General features: G+C 39.8%; 1 protein-coding gene across 1 annotated transcript in view; it reads right to left on the bottom strand.

Moving 5' to 3' along the window:
- zmp:0000000896 (caspase recruitment domain-containing protein 10) overlaps window positions 1-12,001 on the bottom strand; it is an 18,586-nt gene extending 6,585 nt beyond the window's left edge. Inside the window, exons 1-10 of the mRNA XM_017416523.3 lie at window positions 11,847-12,001; window positions 7,526-7,765; window positions 5,808-5,945; window positions 4,453-4,639; window positions 3,119-3,257; window positions 2,513-2,701; window positions 2,301-2,420; window positions 2,074-2,199; window positions 911-1,087; window positions 707-811 (exon numbers count right to left, since the gene is read on the bottom strand). Of these exons, the coding sequence (XP_017272012.1) occupies window positions 707-811; window positions 911-1,087; window positions 2,074-2,199; window positions 2,301-2,420; window positions 2,513-2,701; window positions 3,119-3,257; window positions 4,453-4,639; window positions 5,808-5,945; window positions 7,526-7,765; window positions 11,847-11,853 (1,428 nt within the window). The 5' untranslated portion in view covers window positions 11,854-12,001. The remainder of the gene's footprint in view (window positions 1-706; window positions 812-910; window positions 1,088-2,073; window positions 2,200-2,300; window positions 2,421-2,512; window positions 2,702-3,118; window positions 3,258-4,452; window positions 4,640-5,807; window positions 5,946-7,525; window positions 7,766-11,846) is intronic.
- Between the last annotated feature and the right edge of the window lie 24 nt (window positions 12,002-12,025).

Genomic DNA, 12,025 nt, shown 5'->3' with positions numbered 1-12,025 from the left:
GGGGGGGGGGGGGGTAAAATGGTGCCTTACTTTACAGACATTTGTTGTTACAGACAACATGATCAGCGTATGCAACAGATTTTATGAACAGAAACCCCAGATCCCCACTGATTTGTCATAATAATCAAATCTATGGAAACTGCTAAAATGAATTAAAGGCCTAGCTTTCCTTGAAGGACTGCATTTCACCCGCCGCCTTTCATGACAATTTTAGATTATGCTATGTTGAGAGATAATGGAGTTGTGGCCATTTTGTTGAAGATAATGTTATGTACAATCTCACTCTCAGCTACTACCACGTCACATTTTAGCTTAATACCTGTGAAACTGACTGGGTTATATTAGTGTTTGTGTTGGCTAATGTCAATTAGCTGTGGTGGCCATCTTGAATCAGGTTGACTCAAAAAGTTATTTAATTGTAGATGTACATCCAATAATTGTTTTCTGTATTTTTCATTAAAATACATCCAGTGGTTAATTAAATAGTTTGGTAACAGACACACATACAGGGACCTAAAAAACAATTGTTTGCCTTCACCTTTTGGCGATGTGTGATATAGAATAAAAGACAAGTGTGGTCATTTTTGTTCTGACTTTGACACTCATCACTCCCACATTCTCAACATTATATTTTTGCTTTTTTTTTATCCAGCAGGTATTTAATTTGCTACTGTCATGCACGAGTTGCATCAAGTGCAGCACAGACCTTTCTCAGCATCAGATGGCTGATGTTGGAGTGGGGGCTCAGATCCAGGTCGACGGAGCAGCAGGGGCCGAAGCACTGGTCCTCGCTGCAGAGGGACAGGTGGGACTGTGGAGCGAACACAGGGAGTAACAGGTGGGTTTAAAGCCTCTGTGCTGGCGGTGAGGGGACGGTGCTGTACTGCAGAAAGCCCCGTCTTTAACTCACACAGTGGAGGCAGGCGTTCTGCTGCAGCTGCTCCCGGCTCCTCTCGCGCTCTCGCTCCAGGTCTCTCTGCTGCTGCTCCAGGTTGGCCTGCAGCTCGGCGATGCGTTTACGCAGACGATTCTTATCCTGCAGACAGTCGGTGTACTCCAGCTGCAGGCTGTCTCGGCTGCATAAAGCCTGATGAAAAGATAAAGGAAACATAGAAACACATGTTGATATAGTCCGAGCTAGATAAAATTCATTCTCTGCAAAAAAATACACCGAATGCTGAATGTTAAATGAGCTTGCTAAAAAGTTGAGTTGAAAAATAGGTGGACTTTCAATGTTAGTTGAAATATTTGAAGACATGAGGAGCTTAAAGACAGACAGAGTAGTAGTAAGAGACATAAGTAGAAAACAGGAAATATAATGAGACAAAGCATAAAAATACAAAAAGAAAAAAACAGACAAAATGGACACATAAGGAGTCAAATAAAAGCATAATGAGACAAACGATGCATAAGGAGTCAAAAAGGACACATAGGAAGACAAAAGGGAGCATAAGGAGACACAAACTGAAGCAAATATATTTCAAAGAGCACAAAGTTTCTGAAGGATTTGAAGAGATCTCAAGATATTTCAACGACAAAACATTGAAAATAAGGTTTTTTATTTTAGAAAGTACAAGAATTACAAACTCAAAAAGTCTAAGCCGTTATCACCTGAACGAGGCAAACGTATTAATATATGAATGGCTGAAATAAATGAAAGTATGCTGAAATAGTTAGAGTCAGACACTTTTTATTTAAGACTAAACTAAAGGAGCCATTATTCTAGCCAGGATGAAGACTTTTACCCTCTTCTCCACACTCTGTGCTCTATCACTGACGTCACGGCTGATAAGGTACTAACTGCTGTTAACTATTTGACAGAATATCCCTTCAAAAGCCACCAGGGAGTCCCTTTAAACAACATTACAAGCCAATACATTTTAGAATAAACAAAAACACTTTGAAAACAAGTGGGATTAGATCATGTGATCCCAAAACACCAATTCTGAACTTTCTGAGCATCAAGAAAAATGTGGCAAAGAACTTCAAGAATAACAGTGACAGCATCCAGCTGAAGGGGTGTTTGGGCACCATGAGACCCATCAGACCTTCAGACTCTGCATTCACACTGACCTGGTCTCTCTCCTTCTCCAGTTCCATGATTTGGTTGAAGTAGGTCATGCTCCTCTTCTGCTCCGTCTCCCAGTCCAGCTGGAGAGTCCTGACCTTCAGCTGCAGCTGTTCCCACTGCGACTCCAACTGCAAACACACAAAAAAGGCAACATTACATCTTTATTTATCTTTAGCGTTTAAAGCTGAGTCATGAAATAAACAAGTATTTGAGAAAATACTGCTCCAACCTTGTCCCTGAGCTCCTCTGCGCTCTGTAGCTCCCCCTGGAGTCTGGCGATGAAGTCGCACAGCTCCTGTCTCTGTTCTGCCGCCTCTCTGCGGTCCTGCTGCAGGATGTCCATCAGAGCCTGAGATCATCAAAAAACACGTTTCAAAGAACAGAGAACATACCCACAAAGCATCAGATTCTGCTTAAAGATAATAAATCTTTTAAACTTGCAATCACTCCGGTGGAGGGATCCGATGTTTTCTCCGTTTTCTCAGCTTTGTTCTGCTGCAGCAGGCTCTCTGGTAAAGCAGGTGGAGATCTGCTTGTTCCATTTGAGTGCAAACTGTTTGTTCTGGTAATCTTAGGAGGGTCGGATGTTTGTTTATCTGCCTCTGTCAGCCTAGACTTCAGCTCCTCTACCTGTAGGAAGCAAAAATGACACCAACAATTAGAGACTTTTACCATTTTTAGCCAACTGGAACATATTCCTTCATGCATCTATGGTTTGGTTGTCATGCTATGACAAGGTTCAGACTAAATTAAAAAAAAGAAGCTGATAACATCTAAAGAAATGCCCATAAACTGCTCACATCAGCCTTTTTAGTGCAGCTGCCTGACAGATGGAGAAAAACCTCGAAGCACCTTGGGCACTTTCATTTCCTGCCTTTTTGTGCCATTCAGCCAAACATGTTTTTCTTGCCTTGAGCACATAAAAGAGTGATGTCTTGGCATGGAGCAAAGTGTATTACACTCAAAACAACAGTTTGAAATGTGAAGGCAACTTGTCCAAACAGGTTGAGGCCTAAAACAATTTACTCAGCCTCCTAACGGACTCACCTGCCTCAGCAGTTCCCTCTCTCGACTGGAGGCTTTGCTTTGCTCCTCCAAAGCCCTAGAGTATTTCACAGCCTGCTCCAGGTGTCGGTCCTTCAGCTTTCCCAGCTCCCGACTGGCTGACTCCCAGTCCTGGCGCAGCCTTCAGACACAAATCATTCTCACTGAGTCATTACATGCCACCAATAATAGAAGCAGACAGGAATTAAAGGATTAGCATTCCTCGAAGGAATGCATATCCCCCGCCTTCTTTCATGTCAGAGTTTTAAACGAATCCTGGGAAGGAACAGAGTTATAGCCAATTTGGTCAAATCTTGCAATGATCTCACCTGATAATGTGAGATCTTGTGTGATTTGTTAGCACCTGAAGTATGTGTTGAGGATGTGTCTCAGCTACTAACACGTCAGAATTTAGCACAATATTTGTAAAATTGGCTGAGCCATAGCCATCTTTGTGTTAGCTGAAGTCAATTAGCTGTGGCAGCCATCATGAATTAGTGTGACTTCTATTTATTGATTTCAAAAGTTATTAGGAAACTAACAAAAAACCATTACATTTCATATTTTAGTTGACTAAATTTACAATACTCTTAGTTGTTGAAAATATATTGATATTTAGTCATCTAAAACTAGACTAAAACACAAATATATTTTAATCAAAAGACTAGACTAAAGCTAAATGAAAATTTGCTGTCAAAATTAACACTGATTAGCTGTGGCGGCCATCTTGAATTGGGTTGACTTCAAAAGTTAATGAGTTGTAGATGCGCATCCAATAATTGCTTCCTATGAGTTTCATTAAAATCCGCCCAGTGGTTTATGTGATATTTTGCTAACTTAGAGCCAAGATTGATGCCAAAATATGCCAAAGTTTAAAAAAAGTATTACACAAAGTGTAGTGCTTGGTTGTAAGTACAGGTTGGGCATGATGCTGAGCTACAACCACCAAACTGTGTAAATGTGGCTGAGATACAGCTTTTTTTTATTGGCTAAGGTTAATTAGCTGTGGCAGCCATCTTAAACTGGGTTGACCCCAAAAAGCAATGAGTTGCAGATGAACATCCAATGATTATTTTCAGAGTTTCATTAAAATTTATCCACTGATTTATGAGACATTTGACCATTTTATATTTTACAGACAAATGAACAGACTCATTAACATTGTCACCTTCTGCAGCAGGCGATATAAAGTGGATTAACTGTAGAGCATTACTAGGATTTTCAAACTGACTAATCGGTGTGGGAAACATTTCTTGTCTGATTCTTTAACCGTCTTTAATCCTCGTCTATTTAAAGCAAAGGAATAAAACTAATCCATGCAGACACAACAGACTAACCTCTCAAGCAGCAGTTTGTCGTGACGTAACTCCTGAGCTTTCCGTTCGGCTCTGCTTCGTTCCTCCTCGGCCATGCGGCAGCGCTGAGACAGCCGGCGCTCACACAGCCGGCTGTTTCGGAGCTGCTCCCTCAGCTTACGCACCTCCAGCAGCAGAAACTGGGTCAAACCCTCCGGACCTTCCTCGTCTGGGGAGAAAACACAATGGAGGTTGTTATAATTGTGGGGATGCTTGAGCAAGTTTTTTACTCGGTATTACACCAAAAACGTGGGAGGATAAAAACAAAATACATGGTGCTAAACCTGAAACAGCATGTATTTTTTATTGCTAGACGCTAAAGGAATAAGGCCCATATCAGTGCATGTGTCTGTGTGTGTTTGTTTGATTTTAAGGAAATTCCCAGAAAGTAATCATTGGATCTACAACTAAAACTGGTTAACTACTGAGATCAACTCAATTCAAGATGGTTCGAATCATAAAAATGACTATAATTCAGCCAATTTTATTGGTTATTAGGCTAAAATTTGGTGTAGTAGAAGCTGAAAGTCATTTTCAACCCATGCTCCAAGCACTACATATAGCGCAACATTGTTACTTAAAACTTTGTCATTTACTGTTGCAGTCAACACTGTCTGTCTGTTAGCAAATAGTCTCATAAACCTCTAGATGAATTTTCATGAAACTCTCTAAACTTAATCACTGGATGTTCATCTACAGCTAATTAACTTTTGGAGTCAAGCTAATTCAAGATTGCATTTCCCCTGTACATTATCTCATAAGTACCCAGTACACTGCCTCCATGTACGTACTCCTGCAAGTACCCTATATGTACCCCGTAAGTACTAGGCATGTACCCTGTAAGTACCTGATATGCATTTCATAAGAATCAGGTACATACTTTGTAAGTACAGGGCTGTATTATGTAATGCTACCGTTTGGCTTCCTAAATGATTGAAATAATTGCAGAGTTAAACTAGTGTCCACAGTAAACAGAGGTATTCTCTCCGCTCATGAATTGTTTGTGATCCAGACTGTTCTTCCATTGCTGACCCACGGTACCAACAGTGTTTTAGAGCAGTAGAAGGTCTTTGAATTGGTTCTTTATACCTGGGGTTCCCAGCTTCTGACCCACAAACAAACCCCAACTATTGCTGATTGAAGCAAACTATGTGTTTGTTTTAACAGTACATATTTATACTTTTTTGTCTCTGGTAACAGTTGCAGTGGAAATGTGCTTTTCTTAAGGTTAAGGACAATTAAATACACGCCCTCCTGTAAACAGTCTCGCTTTCCATCCATGCATGTTTAAATAATCATCTTTCTGTTTATCAAGATGTAAAGAAACCATTTCTTGCCCAGTATGAGGGAGCATCTCTGCGTTGGCTGTTTTCCAGTTAGCTGTATGTACTGGTCTGGATGGTAAAACTCAAGAGCCTCCATGAAGGCCTGAAGACCCCGATGGCCCTGTCCATGGAGAATGTCCAGCAGGCGACCTGTGAGATAAAAAATAATAATGAAAAGAGTCGTCAGAAAAAATAAAAATCTTTCCCAGAGCCATCAAACGATTTCATGCATTCCAAAAGTGAATAGATTTTCCTCTCACCCTTTTAATTCTGTAAACTATGACAGCTGAAACAAACTAACCACATAAATGCTGTCTCTTTGATCCGAGTGTCACCTTCTCTGTAATTACACAGGTATTTTTTCAACTGACCATGATGAATGACTGACATGAGCTAACTCCCTCACAAAAAACAGCATTACCTCAGTTTTGGACCAGGTGTTTGACTTAATCTCATTTTTTTTATTTGCAACATCCATTTTCTATCTTTAGCTACATTCACTCCTTGGGTTAAATGTTTTTCTACCAACATCTGTCATCTTACTATCTCAGTTGCTGATGGTTTATCTCCCCGCGGTGCTCACGTTTTTCCCTGAGCTGTTGAAAACATCTTCTGTTTTTCCTTGAGGAGTTTTACAAAAACAAGCGCTTTTAACATGCTTGATGTAGATCACAAAAAATGTTTTTCTTATTTGGTCTTATCAGATCTTATACAATATTTAATAAAGACCATTTGGACTCCTCATTGTCTTATCAAAAAAAAAAAGTATAGGGGCAGGGAATGATATTTTTGACTGTGAATCTGTGTACATGTAAATTTTAATAAAACTCTCAAAAAGTAATTATTGTCCATACATCTACAACTGATTACCCTTAAGAGTCATCCCAATTCAAGATGGTTGCCATAACTAATCAAGTTTAGCCAACATAAAGCCAATTTCAAAGAAAATGAGCTAAAATCTGATGTGGCATGAGAGATTGCACAAAGCAGTTTTCAAGGTTTGACCAAAACGGCTGTAAGTCATTTGATTATAAGTCATTTCTCACAGTAAGATGGTCTTAGATTAAAAATCTGGCATGAAAGGTGGTGGGCGATTCCCCTTCAAGATTCCCAAAAGCAGGCAGTCAGGCTGGAATTTAATTAACTAGAAAAAGCTAAACGGAAACAGACTGAAGCAGAAATACAAGCTATGTGACATGAGAGCAAAACCAACACCAAGGAAGCGACAAGAATCCGAACAAGGACTAGACACTGCACGAGATAATGGCTAGGTGGTGTACTGATTGAAAGTGATTCTGGATGTCGCAGACAAACAAAAAGGAAGTGAACTTAACCAAAAGCCCAAGTGAAACCACTCCAAGAAATTTAACAGGAAACAAAAAACAGAACAAAATCAAGTCACTGAAATTCACTAAACTGTAAGAGACAGAAACAAACTATAAACGGGACAAATTATTTCCAAGCTTCAGTGTTTTTTTTTTCTCTCTCTGATTTCAAGCCACAAATTGTCTGGTTTCACAACAAGGTAGTAGGTAAAGAACCCAAATACAGAACTGGGAGGCTGAAGGAAGGCAAGTATGAAGACCAGAAGCACTTTAATTAAAGAAAAACAAGGGTGAACGCTGCAGTGGCAAGATAAACCCGACTTAGGTGGTATCACACTGGGATGTGACTGTTGGAGACTAGTTAACTAAAAATCGTGAGCAAATAGGCAAAAAGGCCCTTCTCACCGGCCTTGCTGATGCGCATGGGGTACTGCGTTGAGTTGAGCACCTCGTCCTCATCCTGCTCATCTATGACCTTGCATTGTCGCAGGTAGGGCGTGAATTTGGCCGGGTTGAGGATGCGGGTGAGCTTGTGACGTACTCCCTCTATGCGATCCCACAGCTCCTCGCTAAGCTCCTCCGACCAGGCAGGGGAGGATGGTGCCTCCTGCTGAGATATGTCTCCCTCCACCCAATCTGTGACACCTGGATGGGACCAGGAAGATCAAGAATTTCAGGAATATTTAGGGACAACTTGGAAAAAAAATCTGCACATTGAAAAAGATAATTTAATTCAATTTAATTTAATTTTTTACATCAATTCACAAAAATGTCATCTCAAGACACTACACAGGAAAAAAAAAGTCCATTCAAGTCAGATTCAAATCTAACCACAGTCAATTTAATAAAATTATATTACAATACAACCACATACAGTACAATATGAAATTCCAATTAGTAGGAAGGTTGTCAGCAGATTGTGTCGAATAAGAAAGCCCTATTGGGAAAATTAAAGTCCAATCTCTATCAGTTCTACGGTTTTATGCATAACAAAATTATTCAGAAATTATTTAAATACAACCTCAAGTGTAGAAAACCCCACAACAGATTCCACCATGTCAGTATTTGTTAAACAGAAACAATGAAAAAACTTGAAAAACTACAGCATATGTGAAAAACTAAGTCCGCCCAATGATGATTTACTTAAAGTCGGGTCCTCAATTTGAATGAAACGCTGAGGGGGACCTTAAGAGAGCTGTGCAGAAACAAATGTCTCTAAACCTCAATCAAATGAAATAATGTAAAGAACAGTGGGCCAAAATTCTTCCACAACAATTGAGAGACTGATGGTGATACAGAAAATAACAACTGCTGCTAAAAGTGGTTAGCTGTCGAATCATGTAGTAGACCTAATTTTTTACACAGCTTTTCCATTTTGGTTTCATTCTTGTTGAATAAATCCTAACATGGTGCAATCTGTTGTGTGTTTTTTACATCTAAGGTTAGATTTGACTAATTTAAAATCAGTTTACTACAGGTATGTTTGTGACTTTAAGACATGAGTGTATTGTCCCATCTCCAACTCAAGTAGTGAACTTGCAGACAAATCAAACGTCCATTTTTAGACTGAACACACGTCCCAGGAGGAAGCCCACTGTTTGTTTTTGCTTGCATTTATTCAAAAGCGGCTCACTGCAGCAAGTTAATTTGGACCGTTTTAACCAAATAAATCTTTACGAACTAATTTGTAACTCAAGAGATGTTTTGCAAACAAGCTAAAATTAGATTTTCCCTGACCAACACTAAGTGGATAAAGACAAATAGATAAAATATTTTGTCATTTGCTCCACTGTGCTGTAATGTTTGAGCTTCCTCATGGAAAACATCCAGGGAAACGGTCAAGGGGGCTTTTACTTCCCACAAAACATCCTCTCTGACATTTAGGCCATTAACTTAATGCAGTTTCCTGCAGCTGAGCCTTGGAGTTTTCAACAAGGCAGCACAACATCTGTAAGGAGTAACACGTCATCTTGATATGACCTAATGAGATAAAAATTATTGGCAACAACGAACAGACAACAGATTCAGACATATAAAGGGTCTGCTGATGTTCGGTGAGGGGAGGGGGGGCGGACCATTTATGGGTCATTGTCTCATTGTCTAAGAGCACAGGAATGAAAACACTGAAGTGACTCACATCAGAACACCTAAACAAAAACCAGGGGACCACAGGCAGCTCTCTCAGCTCCATTTACTTCAGGACGCAACAAGAGAAAGTGACCATGACTGACGCAAGAGCCTGCAGAGCTTCACAGATAATCTAAAGTTGTTTTCTGCTTGTTTGTTTGGTTCAGGTAGTGGTGAATCTGTAATGATGCAAGATAAGATGCTTCACACCAGCTTTAAAAAGCAGGAAAAAACTGCTGAACCAGAGATATTAAAACAAAACAAACCTTGAAACCCTGCATTTACCTGCAGTTTATATATATATATTATTTCTGTTGGTGTGGTGACAAATGTAATGATCTTAGTGTTTGAATTAAAATCAGGTGCTTGACCATATCCCTGGAAGATTTCCAGGAAGAAGATTATCATTATTATTATTATTAGACAAAACTGTTCATGAGACACAACCTTGACCTGCAGGAGGGAGAGGAAGAAAAAAGGTGACAACTTTTCACCCCAGCACAAAAAAACTCCCAACAACAACAAAATAAATCTGAAACACCATATATATTTTTTTCATAAGAAAAAGTGACACAAATTGTAAAATTTAAGTCACTTAGTCACAGAAATATCATTAACAACACAGATTGTAACATTTGTGTGGTTAGTGATTCATGAAACAAATTTATGCACCACTAATATTTCTGGCCAGGAGCCATTACTAAATAAAATAAATTAATTATTTGGGATCATAAAAATTTATTTTACTGACACTGTGGGTGAGTATCGGCAGCTCTGCAGCTCATCTGAGCCAACAGACAGGTTGAGGCGTGTTGTTTTTTTTAGTTTTTTTTGGTCGAGGCGTGTTTGATGCCTTGGAATCTGTGTCACTTCCCATAAAGAGACTACAGACACTTTGTTCTGCTGTGGTTACTGCGATTCCATATTATGTAATAGAAAACAGGCACGCAGAGGTAGAAAACTTTTCAGCTTATTGGCCGTTGTTAGAACGTGAACGCGGACGACTTTATTTTTAACTTTGTGTGTGTTTGTGCCTGTCTTTTAACAGGATATCTCATGAACCACTGGATGAATTTTATTGAAACTTTCCAAAAGTAATCACTGGATGTACGTCTGCAACAACTCATCAACTTTTGGACTTAACCCAGTTCATGATAGCTGCCACAGCCAACTGACCTGAAACACAACAAAGGCTGTAATTTTACAGCTATTTACCCAAACTTTGGTGTGGTGATAGTAGCTGACATACATATTCTGAGCGCTCACAGATTGCACAAAATCACTGTTTAAGGCTTTGCCATTAACTGTCTGCAGTCAATTCAGTCAGTCTTTTAGCAAAATATCTCATGAACCACTGAATAGATTTTAGTGACACTTTCAGGACATAGTTTTAGGATGTAACTCTCCATCTTAAATCAGTTTCAGGAACCAAACCAATTCAAAATGGCCACTGAATACAACTGACTTCAGAAAACGCTATAAATTTCGCTATAAATCAGTAACGTTTAAAGATACTGTGCTAAAATGTGGTGTGGTTGTGGCTCAAAATCTTCCCCGACACATGCTGTAAGGGCAACTCATTGTGCAAAGATCTTTGCTTAAACCTTAGCATTAACTGTTAAGTTTTAATGAAAAGTAAGATTAACCTTTGGAGTCAATCCAGTTCAAGATGGCCACTACAACTAATCAATATTAGCAAACTCAAAAACGGCTATAACTCAGTCAGTTGTATATTTATTGAGCTAAAAATTTATTGTAATAGTAGCTGAGGGTCATTCCCAACACATACTCCGAGCATGGCATCTTATGAAATGGCACGAGATGGCAAATAACTTTATTTTCAAGGTACGACCAACACAGCTACCACTCATTTCTGAACATAAGAAGATCTTAGTTTAAAACTGACATGAAGGGCAGCGGGTGATACACATACACACACACACACACACACACCAACAAATACGCAAGTTTGTAGTTCTATCATTATTAAGACCTTGTATTGACTTCCATTCATTTATGTAGCCTAACCCTTAACTTAACTATTACTAGTACATACCTGATCCTAACCCTAACCCAAACTTAGTGCTCCACTGCATTAGGAGGGGGCTTTGGTCCCCAAAAGGACTAGTGGTCCTGACAAGGTCGGTGTGTATACCAGGAAAGGTCCTAAAAAGGTAACAAACAGGCGCGCACACACACACATACACATGAAGAGCCTATTTCCTGAGTTTGTTTATAGAATGTATATAGATGATATTCCACGGATTTGATTTAGATTTTCTGTCCAAATCTATGCAGCTTGCTTTACTGATCACTCCTTATTGTTAACACTTAAGCAACTAATTAATGTGTTTAATCAGCACTACAGGTTGGTGTTACTGGCCTTGATGTTGTTGCCTCAGAGTATGATTTGACTCTGAGAACCTAATCACTGCTATCACGCACAATCCAGTTTAAAGTGCACACCTCACGCAGTTTAAAGCGCGGCTCTGTGGTCACTTATTAACCAGAAACGGGATTTTTTTCTTCTTCCAGCACTTTGTCAACGAACAGTCTGAACTGAACTCACGGGAAAGCGGGCTTCAAAAAGTCAACTTACCACTCATGTCTTCTTCTCATAAGTAACGAAGGGGTTTAATCCCGCTCGGATCCAAACACGAGCCGCCCGAGTGAAACTGAGGCGTGATTTCAGCGTGAAGCTGCACCTGAGCGCGCGCGCGCGCCCTGCTTTTACGCACAGCTTGGCGCACGGAGCTGCGGCTCAAACCAAACAGCCTG

This window comes from Kryptolebias marmoratus, linkage group LG12, assembly GCF_001649575.2.
Source record: "Kryptolebias marmoratus isolate JLee-2015 linkage group LG12, ASM164957v2, whole genome shotgun sequence".
Lineage (NCBI taxonomy): Eukaryota > Metazoa > Chordata > Actinopteri > Cyprinodontiformes > Rivulidae > Kryptolebias > Kryptolebias marmoratus.
This window is presented reverse-complemented; position numbering and strand designations above follow the sequence as displayed.